The sequence below is a fragment of the Passer montanus genome, unplaced genomic scaffold, assembly GCF_014805655.1.
Source record: "Passer montanus isolate IOZ18808 unplaced genomic scaffold, ASM1480565v1 scaffold15, whole genome shotgun sequence".
NCBI lineage: Eukaryota > Metazoa > Chordata > Aves > Passeriformes > Passeridae > Passer > Passer montanus.
In genome coordinates, this window is record NW_024362051.1 from 5318143 (window position 1) to 5335224 (window position 17082).

At 39.9% G+C, this 17082-nt stretch overlaps 2 protein-coding genes across 2 annotated transcripts; both read right to left on the bottom strand.

The window, feature by feature from the left end:
- Window positions 1-640: 640 nt before the first annotated feature.
- On the bottom strand, window positions 641-7003 carry CUNH5orf15 (chromosome unknown C5orf15 homolog). The gene is made up of 3 exons (XM_039701155.1): window positions 6652-7003; window positions 3272-3843; window positions 641-2220 (listed from the first exon to the last, which is right to left on the bottom strand). The coding sequence occupies exons 1-3, from the start codon at window positions 6986-6988 to the stop codon at window positions 2089-2091; spliced, it is 1041 nt and encodes a 346-aa protein (XP_039557089.1). The 5' UTR covers window positions 6989-7003; the 3' UTR covers window positions 641-2088.
- An 813-nt stretch (window positions 7004-7816) lies between these two features.
- Window positions 7817-16793, bottom strand: VDAC1 (voltage dependent anion channel 1). The gene is made up of 8 exons (XM_039701156.1): window positions 16724-16793; window positions 16117-16166; window positions 15752-15904; window positions 15608-15660; window positions 13228-13455; window positions 10121-10271; window positions 9588-9645; window positions 7817-8762 (listed from the first exon to the last, which is right to left on the bottom strand). The coding sequence occupies exons 1-8, from the start codon at window positions 16788-16790 to the stop codon at window positions 8671-8673; spliced, it is 852 nt and encodes a 283-aa protein (XP_039557090.1). The 5' UTR covers window positions 16791-16793; the 3' UTR covers window positions 7817-8670.
- Between the last annotated feature and the right edge of the window lie 289 nt (window positions 16794-17082).

Below are 17082 nucleotides of genomic sequence, written 5' to 3' on the forward strand. Positions count from 1 at the left end.
TCTCGATGGTCTAATTCACTGGGTGGGTTGAAGAGCAAATGAAATTTCTCACATGGGTATCACTGTATCTCTGCACAGTGAGGCTGCAGGCTGCTCAGTGTGGGTCCTGTGTAAGGGACCAAGCTGAAAGGAACAAAAGCTTCTGCCAAGGGTGAACATACTATTTTCTACTGTCAAAATCACTACACTATAATCAGTAACTTTTAAGGACAAAGTTACTGAATTTCTTGGGTGCAAAAACATTAGCCACCACCTCAAATTCCAATATTTAAACACCCTAAAGGAGCTTTGAGAAGTAACCTTTCCTTTAGATCTTGACCACAACAGTGTTACACTTCAAAGTAGGTATGTTCAGGTAAGAATTTCAAATACCTTCCACAAGAATTATAGACTAAATAACTTAAGCTAAACAAATCTTGTAAAAGAATGTATTAATTCCCACAGCTTAAAATATTTAATTTAAGCCTTGCTATCTACCCTACACAGCATTTAACAGATGCACATAACAAACCTTCATACATCCAGTATGGGCAACAGAGAAATGGAAATTGGAAAATTGGAAACCATTTTGAAATGGTTTCCAATTCCAAGCATAAGCAAGTTTTTTATCATAAGTTACTGTATAAAAGCAGTGAAATAGTTAAGGTAAGAAACACAGGCTTATTATTGTCATTTATTTTAAAAACCTTATTCAAAATATTAAGTGATACAAGTCCAAATACAATAAAAATTACCGCAAGAAAAGAGTTTGGAGATATTTTGTTTGTGCTTTACTTCCTGTGGTTATGAAAAGAATGCATTTAACAGTAGGATACAGAACTTTTAGCATTTCATTCCTAAAACAATATCATGCCTTCAGACTCCTCATGCCAACAGGCGTGAAATTGATTTGTTTCCAAATGTTACATAACTACTTGAATACCAAGTCATTAATTATGGGGTTCTGATTCACCATTATTTACAAACATACCAGTCTGAAAACTAAATCACAAATAAAATGTACAGAAAACTAAAATTTTATATTTTACAACTCATGAAAACATAAATAATGAAAGTACAAAAGACAAAAAAAAAACAACCCCCCAAAAAACTACTGTAGCAGTAACTTGATTTACACTAATGCATAAATGTTTGTCAAAAATGAGAGTGCACTGTCCACTGACACCCTTACTTTCACCTGTTACCTAGGTCAGAAAAAGTACCAAATAAATTATTCTGACAGTTTCTCCCCTTTATAATATAACAAATCACATAGCCATTTCCCAACTGTCTTCAAATTCAACAGAAAGCTTTGATGTATTGAAAGCCTGTCAGCTATCTACATTTTAGTAAAATTATTCAACAAGGCTTGTTTTCCACTCATTAGTTACAAAGACAATGAAGTCATAAATAGCATCAGAGAAAAAAAAGGGACAGTCCAGAAGCTGCATACTTTCACAAACACCTTAAACATGGAAGGAAATATATGATACAGAACTTCTGAAATAAAACGGGTTATACATAATCGTTTTAAAATTATTTATGGCATGAACACATACATAAATTATTAAATTGCCATTCCAGCTATTTTGCCAAAATAGGATCAAATTATGCAACAAGAAAACAGAATCAGAAAAAATGAGATGAAAGGCTTGCAGCATCAAAATTTAAGCACAGAAGAAAGTAATTATATTTTAAGTTTGCAATATAGTGGAATTTATGAGCCATGTAAGTGATTAGCAAAGAGATCATTAATTTGATTTAGTGATGCCAAAGTCATTAATTTATTAGACCTAAAATATTTTATGCCTATTTTTTTGTAGTATGACTATTAAGACTGCTCCAGACAGAAGGGAATGATGCTTAATGAATGGAAAGAGCACTAATTTATTAAATTCTCTATCTTTACAGTTGATATAAAACCCGACCAAAGTAGCAAACAGATGGGTCATGCCCTTGATCTTCCATGACACTGAATCTCCAAAACATCCAGGTCAAAGAGAGTACATCTCATTTCTGCACAAGCAGCTTATTTAGAATACCTGAATATCATTACATGACTGGGCAGGCAAAGAGTGCTAAGTTCAGCAAACTCAAGTCACAGTGCTTTCAGAACACATAGTCATTGGTTATTTTCAGGGAAGGCATCGCTTCGTTAACGTTCTGATCTAAACGATGGTATTCCACTGTCCTGGAGCACAGGCCATCCCTCCATCTTCGGCTCTGCACCAGTAAGAAGATCTGAAAGAATAACAGGACAACTTATAGATGCTGTGCAGAAACATGCTGGGTTTGAGAGACAGCTTCACAGTGCTACTGACACCATGGTTTCACCCCCCAGGCTGGCAAGGGCATTACTGCAGCAAAGCCAATACATTTCTAAATTATTTGAACTGCTCTCAGATAAATTTTCAAAATGCAACAGTCCTCAACATCTTCCCCTAAAAGGAGTTGGCAATGCTCATTATAGACAGGCCACTGCACAGTAAAGAAGGTTTTGGGTTTTCAGCTGCTTTCTTTTGGGTCCTGCAAATCCTCACCCAGAACAGTATTCTCCCCCAAGATAAACACTAAACTTTCCTCATATCTAAAAGGTAATCTATTGCTTAATGCAAATTTGTGCATGCACTTCTGTTGTGTCTGGTTGGGCTGAAGCTAACTTTTAATGCTAGCAATATATTTTGGAATAACAACAATCAGACTATTTTTGAGACACGGAGAATTAGTTTGTACTGAAGAAACATTTACCTGAAAATAGCAACTTAGTAGCTTCTCTATGTAAAACTGGAAGCAGCATTAAACACTTTCTAAAAGTTTGTAGCTACACCCTCAGAATGTCCATGATCTAAAGACCATATTAAAGTGACTATTAGAAAGATTATCACAATCATAACAAGAACATTCCCACGCCGTTTGCAGTTAAACCTCCCTTAATTTCTTGTTTTCCTGTGCAGAAAAAAATTAGTTAATCATTCACCCCCACTTGACTTGGCTCAGGTCCCCTTTACAGAATTCATGTTGTGCACTGCCAGTGTTCATTACTGCACTGATTGATTACTGATGTTACCAATTAACTCATTTTCTTATTGTAAATATTTGATTCAAGTTTCTTTTCATTGTGCAGATAAAAATGACATTAATGATCTGCATATTAGTATTATCACAAGACTAAGTAGTCAAAGATTTCATTCTTCAAAAAGCTAAGTTCCTCTTGTTAAAAACATGTACAAGGGAATGCAACTTTATTTTAAACACTCCAGCTGTTTCTCTCAACCTTTCAGAGCACACCTACCTTCCTCTTATTGTGATAGGTGACATAAACAACAGCTACTAAGAAGGCAACTACAACCAGATGAAAAAAGAAATGGCTGTCTTCCTCTTCATCCAACCCTGAGACAGAAACAGCTTTTATCTTCTCATCAAGGGTCTTGATCTCCTCATTGTAATTACTGATGGTGTCAGAGTTGTCGTCTTCTGACATCTCTAGAAGGTCTGGACTGTATCTGGAGTTTGGTGTCATTTCGTATCCATAGTCATCTCCATCTGACTCCATAGTTTCTTTGATGATGGGTGGGGAACTATTTAGTGTGTCTTTCAGATCTGTTAGAAGATCTTCTTCCTCAATTTTAGTATCTTCAGAAGCATCAACATCCACCTGTGATACTGGACTAGCAGGGACATCAGGTGACAAAGAGTCACCATTTGCTGTAGGTGGCTTTCCGGCAGTCACCGAATTGATTTTGGCCTCCTTTCCTGCTGAGGTTGAACTCTGCAAGCTGTCTGTCAAATTTTGGGATCTACTCAGTGTTTCATTCTCACTTGTAGAAGAAATATTTTTTGTAAGCACATCCTCTTTCACAGAACCTGAGAAAAGGATGAGAAACAATCAGCACTATGCACAAGGCACTGACTTCTCTGACAGAAAACTATTGCCACAAATTTCCTTCACAGAGAAGAAATCATATGAAGAACACAGCATACGTCACACTGCAAACTTTTTAGCATTCATATGCAGAAATACATACTCCTGCACTTTGGCAACTTCCAAAGAAAAGTCTTGAGTGGGACAGGAACTAAAGTTTGGAAGCACATGCCTTCCAGATCAGTGTGGCAAAGTGTCCCCGAAAAACTCAGCACGCCTGTTTTCCAGACTTAACTTCAAAGAGCTGTCATTCTTCCCTCTGTGGACTCATGACATCTCATACAATCATACATGACTAGCATTTTCTCCATCATCAAATTCTTCCTCCCACAGAATGAGCTGAGGCCTACAAAGGAGGATGTTCTCAGGAAAGATTTTCCTGCAGTTAAGATTTTCATCTTTCACCACTGCAAGTTTTACCAACAAAAAAATGAGAAGACACTGCAAAGTCCTTTTCAGTCAGGACACAGGACAGCAGCACCTCTTCCCAGGCACTACTTTTTATTGAATTTGTAGCCACTGTAAGAGATTTCCAATCTTATATTACCTCAAATGAAACTACTGAACCACGAGTTAAAAACAAATGCTGCTCATGCTCCTGGAGGAAAGCATTTGTTGGCAGCAGTTATTGTAATGAAGTAAGTCAGAAATAGCACAGTAACAATGCACCCTCAGGCAAATTCAGCATCTCTCCAATGCTGCAAGGCTTTGCAGAAATACATAAAAAACAAGGTGAGCATTAAATCCACACACAGAGCCCACTGTCCCTTTTCTTTATCCAAAGAACAGTAAAAAAAATATGCAGAGAGTTTAATAGCCAATTTTTAAGCCTAAATATGAGCAAACTATTCATGTTTGCAGCACATCACTATCAGATTCAAATCCAGAGGCATCTTAAACAATGTAAAACAAATTTTAGACTTTCAGCCTGCATTTTCATTTAAAATGGAAAACCATACTTGCCTTGCATTTTGGCATGCCAAACTAATTTTTCATTTCACAAAAGCAACAGTACTTTCATTAAACATTTTCAAGGCTCACAGGAAAGTTCCAGGCTCTAGAAATGAAGCATTCAAGCAACTTCTCGTGTCAGGTTACTTGTAAGTGAAATATTACAGAGGGGACATTGAATGATGTTATTCATGGAACTTGTGTATCTGCTGAGGTTCAGTTACAACAGAGCTCTTGTTTACATGGCACACTTCTGCAGTATGAATTACTCTTTAACCAAATGGAAAACACAGAAGACTCAACTCCTCTCACGTGCAGCAGACACCACGGTGCCTCTCTGCCGAAATTCAACCATTTCACACCTAACACACTTTGTGTTGCTGAAAAAACACTCATCTGAATTATCACACCAACATTAACTTGTGCAGTTCTTACCCAGGGCAAGTTTAGGGAATTCTGCTCTCTCCTCAGGTTTAAGCCAGCTAGTTGCATGTGCAGAGATCAATATGAGGAAAGGCAGTTGCAAGATAATTCCACATTCATAGCTAGCTGGCTATTGTGAGTGAGGTCAGCATTGCTGCTATCCTCCCCAAACACACAAGAACTATTAGAGAGTAAGAGCTAAACTGTTTGAAATACAAACAAGAGTATTTTCTCTATAAAACTATACTGCATCTGGCCTTACACTTCAAGTTAATCTTGAACTGATTTTAACACTGGAGTTTTAGAAGGATATATGCTTAAATGCAAGGGACTCCCAGTGGCTATTGCTGCACCTTCAGACTGAGAAAGAGCAATTTCCTATTATTCCTAAAATATGCCTGGGTTTTTGTTTTAATAGCAGCTGGAAGTTTAGCAGCTAAACCACAACTGATTTATGATATTTACCCCAAACTATTTGGCATTATAAACAGTGGTTGCACTGATTACACAACACTGTCAGATGATTTTAGATCCAGAGATGCCTCAGCTTTAGGAGCAGATACTAATGTTCAATCATGGTGACAGAGTTAGCAATACAAACACTGGACATAAAAAACACATCATGGTTAAAACTCACTTCCAGGAAAACTGCTTTAGAAAGCAAGTTGTTTCATGACTCCTGAAGTTAAAAACTCTCCATTTCCTACAGATTTCTGTCCCAAATTCTTACTGCCTACCCATTAAAGCAGGCGAGGGGCAACACAGATACAGCTGGTGTGGAGATACTGACTGACAAGCACGGAAGGAACTGATGGATCAAACAGTTCCCTTCTTTTTTTCCTTCACTAATTCCTTTCTCTTCACTGCCCAGCCAATACTCCATCCAAAACAAAGAGGAACTCACTGTCCCTGAACCACACATTTCTTACCAGCCTTTCATTACAGCCGTCTGTAGTTTTAGGGGGGATTACGAAAACACTTAACCAGGAGTCAACTTGCAGAATAACATAAACTTAATTTCTAGGAGAGGGGAGACTAAAACCAGGCACGCAGCCAGACTATTTAGAAAAAGCATCCCAAGTCTGATGAATGAAGTAACCAGCCAAACCGCTCTTCACAGCAACAAAAGCTCTGCACACCTGGCGCTGCCCCTGCCCTGCGCCCACCCAGCCCACAGAGCAGAGGCCGAGGCCAGGCCGGGGCCACACCGGTCACCTCAAGGCCGAGGCCAGGCCGGGGCCACAGCGGTCACCTCAAGGCGCGGCCCGCACAGCGCTCCAGGCCCAACGGAAGAGACCGGCGAGAGAGACCGGCGGGGCGACCGCGCTACGCCCACAGCCCGCAGCCAGCCCCCCGCCCGGCCCCGCGGCGCTCACCGAGGGATTCCTCCCCGCGGGCCGCCAGGGCCCAGCCGCAGAGCAGCAGCCAGCACAGGGCGCGGCCCGCCGGGCCCCGCCTCTTGGCCCCTCCGCGGACGTGGCGATGGCGCCGCCCCTCGTGAGGCAGCCGCGCACGCGCACGGGGCGCGCGCGGAGCTGAGGGCGGCGCGGCGGCGTCACAGACACGGGAACTGTGGAACGGAGGGGATGGAACCGTGCGGGCACGGGCTGCTGGAGTACAGCCGTGAGCACAGCGTGACCTGCTGGGCATGGAACCAGCGGGGCTGGGACACCTTTCGCACCCTCCACCAGCACCGTAACCCTTAAATCCCATCGCCCGGCGCCCATCCCGGCGCCTCAGGAACCCCTCCGGGGCTGGGACTGCACCGCTCCCCGGGCAGCACGGGGTCCAGAGCCCGGCCGCCCCGAGGGAGAAAAGGTTTTTCCTTTATCTGATTCCTCTATCTGATAAATCTGAACGCTCCAATCTCAGCTTTAAACCGGTTCTGGTTCGCTCACTGCTCGCGCACTGCTCCTGGGAGCTGAAGGGCTCCGCTCCTCCCAGCAGCGCTGGGTTAAATGTCTGAGAGGAGATGCTGAGGGGGAAGCAGCCTTGCCCAAGCCGCGGGCTGTCGCTGCGGTGGCGGTGCAGTGTCACTGTCGCAATGGCGTTGCCTCATCGGGCACGTCCTGCGCCGCAGCTCTCGCCATCTGCAGCCACCCCCGGCCACGGCCTCCTCGCGAAAAATACCAACACTGATCAACAGCCGCGGAGGCTGAGCCAAGCTCTTCATTACTATTTTACAGAGAGGTAATTCACTTACTGAATTCTGTAATAAATAAGTCACGTTAGCTTGTTCTATCCATGAGGCTGAGCCAAGCTCTTCATTGCCCACACTTACTCTTTTACAGAGAGGTAATTCACTTACTGAATTCTGTAATAAATAAGTCACGTTAGCTTGTTCTATCCATGAGATAGACACATGTAACGTGCAGTTGTCAGAGCTTAGGCAGCACTAAGAACAGTGCCCACAGCTGGAATTTAATTCTTCTCGGTAATTTTGGTTTGTGTGGTACAAAACACACACCAAGACGTTGCCAGTCTTCTGCTGGAGCCACAACTGTAGATGGAATTGTTTTCACAATTAATATAAAGACAGAGTAAAAGATGACATTTCAATATTTTATTCAAGTCAGGTTTGGGTTTTTTATCCATTTTTAGTAGTGTCAAGTACAGCATTTTGGGGTCTAGTTCCACACAAAATGGAAGACTCTCTAAAAATGTACCCATTTAGTTGCTAAAAAAAAGTGGTAATAAAAGAAAACTCCGTTTTAGAATTAGTGATGCAACTATGTGATTGCAGTTGCAAAGACTCTTCCCTGATTATGTCCATTTTACAAGCTTTTTCATCAGTGCAAGGGGAAGGAACCACAACACAGGACAGGCAGCATTGGCTGAGTCACATCAAACCTCCTCCACAAGGACTTGGACAAGTCAGACAACCTAAAGCATTCTGGAGACAGCAGTAGGTGCGGGGTAACCAAGTAAGACGAACCATGGATGAAACACATATCTAAAAAAATAAATTTTAAAATCCCTTTTTCAGACAGTTTTGCACATTCCCTCATTGACTGAAACCTTAGGTGTCGGAACATTTTGCTTACACAGTGAACAGTACAATATAGTGGTCTGCAATTCCCAGGTTTTACAACACATTAACACATTCCTTGTGCCATCAATATATTAGTAGAGGTAATCAACACCTTCCTTCTTCTTATCATGTGGCAGCTGACAGATGTGATGAGCAATTACATAAAGGAAAAAAGCTAGGATTTTTTATTTATGATTTTGTCTCCACTTCTTTAACATCATTTTTAAAGCTTAGCTGTCTTTAACCAGGACTAGCAGGACAGATACGTAGCAACACTTGCACCCCAGACAAAACATTGAAAGGTACACTATTTTCTGAAGGTAGCTATGCTGTATTTTCAGATTAGCAATTATGAAATCACTCCTTATGCTTCAAATTCCAATCCTAGACCAAGTTTGTGACCCCCTGCATTGACATTCTTGCCATCCAACAAAGCTGACAACGTCAGTTTGATACCTGCAATAGAGAAAAGGGAGAGAAAAGTCAAAACCTGGAATGAGCTTTATGTTCAGAAAGTGCCATGTCTGTTACTGCTTTAATTTATTGGGTAGCCAAGTTAATGGGATTTGGCAGCTGGCCTTGGAAGGACTGGGCATTTTAAAACAATCTGCAGATAAGAAATCTTTCTGAATTATGAAATTTATAATAAACCATGATGATAGATTCTGCTTTTTATCACTTCAAGTAATTAAAGCTCTGTGCCAATTCACTGCTGCTGGTCTACTGATTAATCTAATTTTAGAGTCCAAAATTACAAAAACGTGGGACCTTGATACATACTCACCTTTCTAAACCACTTTAAAATCTGGGTATGAAAAAGCCCAAGCCCCATCTGCTGTAATATCTCATGTCAATCTGCTCAGTATTCTGGCAGCAGATTTATTACACTACATTAAAACCAATTTTGCAGCAGAAAGATTGCCCTCTTCCTGGGCCAGGGGACCTTGAGAAAGTCACATTTTTAAGAAGAATAAACTGTAATAGGAAGCCTCTGAAATATTAAAAATTTAGTTACTGATCTGTGACATAAAAAAATATACACATATTTTATATCAACATGAGAGACTGTGTGACTGGTCAGTGGACAATGGTCTCTAATAATTCTGCTTCAACCAGATATCCAAAATTAACAGAACACTCCCTAGAAAAGTTCATTTTTGGCTTGCCAAGCATGAAGAGCAATCTTACAAAACCCATCATACTTTATCACCAAAAAACTTTTGGTATTTCAAGATTAAAGTATCACTTTATTGATTCTGACTTTTTTCTCCATAGACTTACCTGGCTTTAAAGTCTGAGTGTATCCTAACCCAATCAGACTGGAGTTGTTCACTTTAGCCTTAAAGGGAAACAATAAAGCATTATTTAGTAATAAATAGTAAATAATTTAGTATCTTTCTTCAAAGTGCTCCATGCCTGAGAATTATGCAACAGCTTTTAAGCATGTAAGGATTTCAAGTTTTAAATCCCAGATAAATCTAGAGTTAATTTTTCTGTAACTTAAATCCCAAATCTCAAAGAATCTACAGTCACGGTAGAAAAGAATGGGTTTATTAACACAATCTTTAATTTTTCCCAGACTGACACAAAAACAGTCTCAAAATAGTGCCCAGTATTACAATAAAACATTCTGTGTTTCTTTTAAGGAAAATCCAATAGCTGTGCTCTCAGGCTGCCAAAACCAAAACAAACAGATCCAAGTACACAGCACAGAACTGCATCAGGACCATGCTCTGCTGATGGAAAGCTGCTTTCCACTTCCATTACAAGCACTTCTTTTCAAATGCATATAAATGCACATGCACAGGACTCACAGAAAAAGAGGCATCTGGGTCAATCTGATACTTGGCTGCTATTCCAAAGCGAGTGTTGCTATTTCCAGCTGTCCAAGCCAGATTCACAGCAGTCTCCAGTTTATCATTCACCTTCTGGTAAATGGAGCCACCAAACTCGGTTCCGTCATTCCTGGAAGGAATGCATTAGTGTCGTTTTAAACAGCACCCCAAAACAATCAGCTTTTATTTTTCCAGTAAGAGCTGTATTTGCACAACATCTACTTACACCTCATTAAATATCCCTATAACAACTAAGATAGAGACATTAGGCCAGATTGGTTATGAAGCTATTTTTAAACACTTCAATTCATTGCAGATTATTATATTTCAACAACTTCTAAAACTGAAAAAAACCCATGACAAACTATCAAAAATTAGACCAATGATGACAGCTTCTAATTTTCTCTTTCCTGTAGATGGGAATCTTTTTAGTAGAGAGATTTATTTTTCCCTGTGTGTCTCTGAAATAATTATTTTCCCCAGCAAATGTCCCCTTGTGCCCTGAGAGGGCTGTACCCCAGTCACAGAGCCTGAGTCATCCCAAAACTGCCATGTCAGCATGCTTTTACCAGACACAGAGGAACTGTATCACAGGTGAAGATGCCAACTTAATGTGCAAGTCTACAGGCTTTTGCAAATGAATTCCATTTGCAACAGTCTTTAGGGTGCATCTGTGCTGTGGTCTATGGACTAGAAACAGAAATGGAACTAATTTTGCTTTGCACAGAGCACTGGCCCACAGCTGAACAGTGAGTAGCACAACTTCCAATTACTATTGCCCCATTGTCACAAAGGAATAAAGTGTGGTAAATAAAAGGCAAAACATTACAGCATGCAGATCATAAAAACAAGACCATAGACTGCTAAAGGCCTTGCACTCCCCATAAACCAGTGAGCATCTGAATTTCCTTTTTTGCTTATTTTCTTAAAGAGATGATACAAACATATTGTAGAAAAACAGGGTTTAAACCCCAGGAAAATCTAATCTGGGGTTATTTCTAAACTGTGATATAATCTGGTTCCAATTATTAGAGTACACCAGACCTTTAATGATTACAAAAAGGGGTACATTTAGGATCTTTTCCTTTTTACCCCTTTGGTCTGATATTCTTTAGTTCATAACAGTTGCACAGACAGCAGTGATATGCCTATTTAGAAGTTCAAGCAATAGCAACAGCCTTTTAAATTGTTAGAGCAATTCTTCCAGAAAAACACTACAATACTTACTTCAGATAAGACTGAAGCTCACATTAACTGCATGTGCTTGGCTCTCAAGAAAAGGAGAGATTAAAAAGGACTGAGGAGAGCTGGTTATACAGGCAGGTTTTGTGCAAGGTTCCCACACAGCTCTGTCTTGACCTGCAACATTAGGGGGGGGGCGGTCTGAGCTATGCTTAAAAAATGAGGAAAGTCATATTTAAAACTAGAAATTATCCAGCCCTACCTCCCTTGGTTTTATTATTAAAGAATAATAATAATGTCAACTTCTTTTAAACTCCAATAGTAATAATAGCACTTTTTATGCCAATAATAGAGTTGATGTAGTTTTAATGTAGTTATAGTAAAAAAAAAATAACACTAGCCCCCTCTGAAAATTAATATATTAAGGCACCCTGATGGCAAGTAACTTTCTAGAGTCCCCACCTGGTTTGTGTAATGCCAGGAACAAAAAAATCATGCTTCATACCCCACCTAGTTACATTATCTGCTCTGCCACAGCATCCCAGTGAAACACTGACCTGTGTAGATGTAAAAACCAAGCAGCCTAATGAGGGGAGTTCCATACACTACTCTTTCTGGGATTATATAAAAGCTCTGACATGTTTTCAAAGCTGAAATACATCAATCACCTAACTAATCTATTATTAACAATAAGTAAGATTTCTATTTGCATCATGCATCTATAGTTTTGTACAATAACAGCAACCTGAGAAGCAGACCCTCAGGAATACAAGAAACAGATCTAGCCCCTGCTGCTGCTATGAGTTTCTGCTGTTGCTTTAATTAAGAGCAATAATAACCACAGCATTTTATAGCAGAAGCCAATAATAAAATGTTTTGAACTGCTACAGCACAACTAAGCTGAAAGTCATTGCACTTGAAGGAGTAACTTCTAACTCCTGAGTGGAAGGGGACCCCACATATTGTTTTGATGGAAGTTTTCTGCCCACATTTCTGTGCTTTGGCACTCCTTCAAACATCCAGTCTGGGCTGTGGGGGTTCGATTGTTCTGTGAGGCAGCGGGAGCTTCCTAAACCAGACTGCTGCAAACCAGCAGGAAACGGAACAGAAGGCCTTTGAAGAAGTAGCTCTAGGAAGGCAGAATGCTTGTTCAGCCCCCAGATGGAAACAGCCTGGAATAGCTCTGCTACATGCAAAATATCCAATTACCCAGGGGCACAGAAGGGGGGGCAGGAGAATGGATTAGGGACTGCCTAATCTTAAAAAACTGTCTTCCCCAAAGGCATAAATTGCCTGTTTAAGAGGAACAGGAAACAGATAAATTCATGGAATTTGATCCTGGTTTCCCACTGTTGATGCATTCGGAATGGACAAATACTTGTGTAAATGTATTATTAGAAGTTGCAATACCAAATAAACTTTTACACCATATCCCTTCCAGTACTGAAACAAACCCAGTCCTAATCTCTTCCAGTCACTCCCTTTTGCCTGTTCTTCTTCATCCTCTGATTAACTCTTTCATCCACACATCAAGCCACCATTTTGCTTGATGCTGACAGGTGTAAAAGGAAAGCATTGCTTTTTTCAGCTTTCACAAAGAGTATTTTTATAACTTACTTTTTTTATTATACCACTAATGGGTTCTAACAGTCCTTATCTGTTAGACAGACTTTGGACCCTTGGGTGCTTAGTGAGTTCCAGTTCCTTCCATCATGCAATCCCCCACACAACTCAAAGAAAAGGTAATGCAGCTGAAAAAATACAGCTTGACACCTTTAATGAAGAATTAATTTCCAATTCACCATTCCCTTGTTCACCATTGCTGAACCTCTGACCCTTTCATTGTTTAGTAAGCAGCAAAATCTTTCCAAATTCCTTTTTAGTGCCTGTCTGCCAGTACTTACACATTAGTATGAAGCTGGAATTCATCAGTCTTATAGCCAACAGCGAAGTTGCTCTGGGTTACTCTGGACTTTGCTGTCTCAAAAGTCATTTGGTAGCCTGCCAGCCACCCCTCGTAGCCAAGCACGAGAGCTCCACGTATCGAAGGGCCCGCAATATCAAAATCCATGTCACAGCCGATGTTGATGTGCTCCCTTTTGTACCCCGACTTAATTTTAGCACTCTTTTTCCTAAAGAGAAAAGGAAGATATCATATCTTTGCAAAGGTACACCTGTAGGTAGCAATTCCATCATATCACTTAGTTTAACTCAGTGTAACAATTCCTGAAGAGAACGTGTACATCCCTAGGGAGCCACATGATATGTCACCTTCTCGTGTTCACCTTTAAAAATCCCAAGTCAGCTACAGTGAATTCTCTGCAAATGAGCTATAAAATGTGGTGTGGTGCCCCACAAAGCACTTCTGGACTGTCTTCTGAAAAGCAGCTGCACACAGATGGGAATTAACAAAACCATATCCTTATCTCCAGCTGATACAATGGTTTTGGAAGTTTGGTACATACAGGGAAGGAATGGAAACTGTAGAAGTTTACAGGTTTGCCACCAGAAGTCCACAGTAGTGGACTTGCCTGTCCCAAGCAAACCATTTTTAGACAATCCTAGTGAATTGGGTAATTTTATTTACTGGACAGACATTAGGAAATCACAACTTTGTGATTTCCTGCTGTGAAAGATGAAAATCTCTGCTGTGAAGCAAGCAGGCTGCTTCAGTGGCTCTGACATGCCCATTTCTCCTTATGGTACTTTGTGAGCTTTAATGGTTACAGCCATTTACAGCCACCAGAAAGCTGCCAGGCAGAAATAAACTTTCCTGAGTCACTTGTTTATTTTTATACTATTGGCCAGAACAGTATTTTCCTCATGTGTTCTTAGGCTGATTTACATCAAGGGTGCAGACTTTCACAAGGCAAGAGAGTTATGTCTAATATATTCAGCTACTCTTAATTTAAGATTTTTTTCTTCCCTTTTTACAAGTGTCTTCTGTCTTTGACCAAATCTTTACTGAAATCTTTCTGGAAAAGTCAGGCTAATTTGAAATTTCAAATCAACCTTTCACATCAGCTGACAAAAACAACCTCCAAGAACAGTATCAGTGCTGTATCAGACCCACAGAGAGACTGATCTCTTTTCTGTTATTATTAACTCTGACCCAGGAAGTTCTTGTGTTTTGCAGAATCAGAAATAAAGTGCAGGAGTGCCAAAAGCACTCATCTACAACTTCTGTAAAAATCAGCAGTACCTCTGCCACCAATGTCACAGGGACAGAGGTAAGAACACCGAGTGCTCCAAAAAATGACTTTACCTGCTGAAAGATTCCTCACAATCAGTAATAATGAGGAGAGGGAGAAGAAGTCTCATATTCAGACATGGTGCATAACTGTCAAACTAAGCCAGGTCACACCAGGATTGAATCTTACTCCATTTAACCACATTTAACAGTTATCTCAAGGCAATCCTAACTACAGTGTCCGTGAAGTGCCCAAGAAATACTTCTAGACGTGTTACAACATTCTTAAACAAGGTTTTTCCTTTTAATTTCTTTAAGAATCCTACCAGTTAAGAAATAATTATAAAAATCTACTTGAGATTATTCGGTTTAACAAAAGTATCTTGTTAATCTAGAATTAGGAGTGGACTGAAAGCAGGTAACAATGCAGAACACTAAATCTAAAAGACAGGGTGAAAGCTGCCCTGGGACTATTACCCCAAGAGCTTGCAGTGCAGTCTGCTGCTCTGGAAAGCTGATGTGCAGAGTATTTTGACTCACTGGCAGCACTGCTTGCACAAAGATAATCAGGGGAAAAAAATAAACCAACATCTAGACCTGCAGCTGCTGCTTAATCCCTCTGGCCCACATAAAACATGGCATCCAATCACCATGTCAGAAATACCCATCCAGCACCCAGGCACACTGTGGCCTTCAAGAATTGGGATGATAAATTCAGCTTGGGACAAGAGCCCAGTTCTGTGTCAGCCTATCAGAGCTGTGCCCAACTGGCCCCTGGAGCTCGTTAAGCTTTGCATTACAGCTGACTTGTTTAGTGCTTTTATTAAGGCAGCAGCTCATCCTCTGACATGGCCACAAATACACAATGGAGTAAAACCACAACTTCTTCACTCTCTAATTCTAACTATAATTTTCAAGCTATTGTGTTTAAGTTTGCTTGCTATGGTTAAGGATTAAAAAGGGATTATTAACACTAAGATTTAGGTGACATGGACATGATTTCATCATACACAGGTTGATTATTACCTGTCTTGATATCTCAGGACAAATAATTAAAAATGCCTTTTTGTCACTTTAGCTTACTCATTTCTTACCCAGTGTTAGGAGAGAAGGTGGAGTCAAAGGTCAGCTTCAGGCCCCGTGCAAGCTGAGCAGAAAAAAAAATTCAGTGATTGAATTTCTAATTAAGCATTGGAATAAGTGAATTTGCAAATTGCTTTACTGGAGCCAAAAATTACCTGATCTTCAAGAGTAATCTCAGTGCCTAGTGTGTTGTCGGTGTTCCACTTTTCTGTGAACATCAATCCATATTCCACCCATCTATATTTTGTTTCCAAACTACCACTGACTTTGTTTGTTTCTGAGTTTGCTGAACCTGAGCTTGTAAATTCCTAAAAGAAAAAAGTAATTTATGCATACATGTATTTGTCACTATATACATAGATGCAATCAGGAAAATGCTTATACTTGTAGAACATATCAGTCATTATAATTTGTTAAATATTAGCTCATATAAATACAAATATATATTTTTTAAAAATAAATATACAGTAATTACAAAACCACTGCAATGTTTTGAATTTTAATGTGCTTACAAACTCACCAGTCCATTTTCAGATCTTGTTTTCAAATCAAGCTTTATTAACCCAAAACCTAGAGAGTGAGTAAAAAATATGAATCACATACATGTTAATTTGAAAAGCACTTCTGATTTAGTTCTTAAAACTCGCTTCTAAATCACCTGTGAACTATTAAATAGTTAAACCAAGGGCACAGTTATCAAACCATGTGTTTCTAAGAAGCAGCTTGTACTCACTTCAGATAGCACTTCACTGATGAATCCTATTGACCTCAGCAATATAATTGGGATCAAATTAGGTAATGATACTTTATTCCCAGTGAGCAGCATTCTGTTCATAAACAAACTATTGCCATCAGTGATCCTGTTCATCAACACAAGGGTGCAGCCAAAAAACAGCACACAATTTTCTCACAAAACCAACAACAGTACTATGGGGAACAGGAAGAATTTTATCAAAAGAAAAGTAAGTTACCCTCCCTTTCCAAACAGCAAGGGCAATGTGAAGCTGTGATTCTGTGGATTCTAATGGAAATAACTGGAGTATTTCTCAGGGGAAAGTAATAAAATTCTAACATTTTCAGGAGTCAGGTAGACAGCAAAAGACCAAACTTATTTTGGCTTTATTTACCATATCCCTTGGTGAAAATATCTCTGGCAGATTTGCCCAGGTCAGCATATGCAGGAGGAACAGCCATTTTCTGGAAAGGAAAATTTAAGAAATAAAAAAAGGAAACTACAGCATTCAGAAATTTACTTAATTCATTCAAGCAACAAGAAACTTAAGCCCATTTCAGCCCCTTTCATTTTGTATCCCCCACCCACCACTTAAATGCAGCCTGAAGAAAGCAGCTATTGCAAACAGTGTGATTTCATTTTGCTCAGGAGCCAGCAGCAGCAATGACCATGTACTTGCCAGTAAGGATGTGAAACAGGCTGCAGAGCTAATATATATTTTAAAAAAAGGAACTGTCTGTGTCTTTCCAAAGA

Bases quoted from the DNA above. Each gene is read 5' to 3' on its own strand.
- CUNH5orf15 (XM_039701155.1), bottom strand. From the start codon at position 6,988: ATGGGATTTAAGGGTTACGGTGCTGGTGGAGGGTGCGAAAGGTGTCCC. The intron at 3,844-6,651 runs GTGAGCGCCGCG...TCCTTTTCTCAG, and splicing joins CCGCGGGGAGGAATCCCTCG to GTTCTGTGAAAGAGGATGTG. The intron at 2,221-3,271 runs GTAGGTGTGCTC...TTATTCTTTCAG, and splicing joins CCTATCACAATAAGAGGAAG to ATCTTCTTACTGGTGCAGAG.
- VDAC1 (XM_039701156.1), bottom strand. From the start codon at position 16,790: ATGGCTGTTCCTCCTGCATATGCTGACCTGGGCAAATCTGCCAGAGAT. The intron at 16,167-16,723 runs GTAAATAAAGCC...CTCACTCTCTAG, and splicing joins TATTTTCACCAAGGGATATG to GTTTTGGGTTAATAAAGCTT. The intron at 10,272-13,227 runs GTAAGTACTGGC...CATTCCTTCCAG, and splicing joins TTCCAGCTTCATACTAATGT to GAATGACGGAACCGAGTTTG.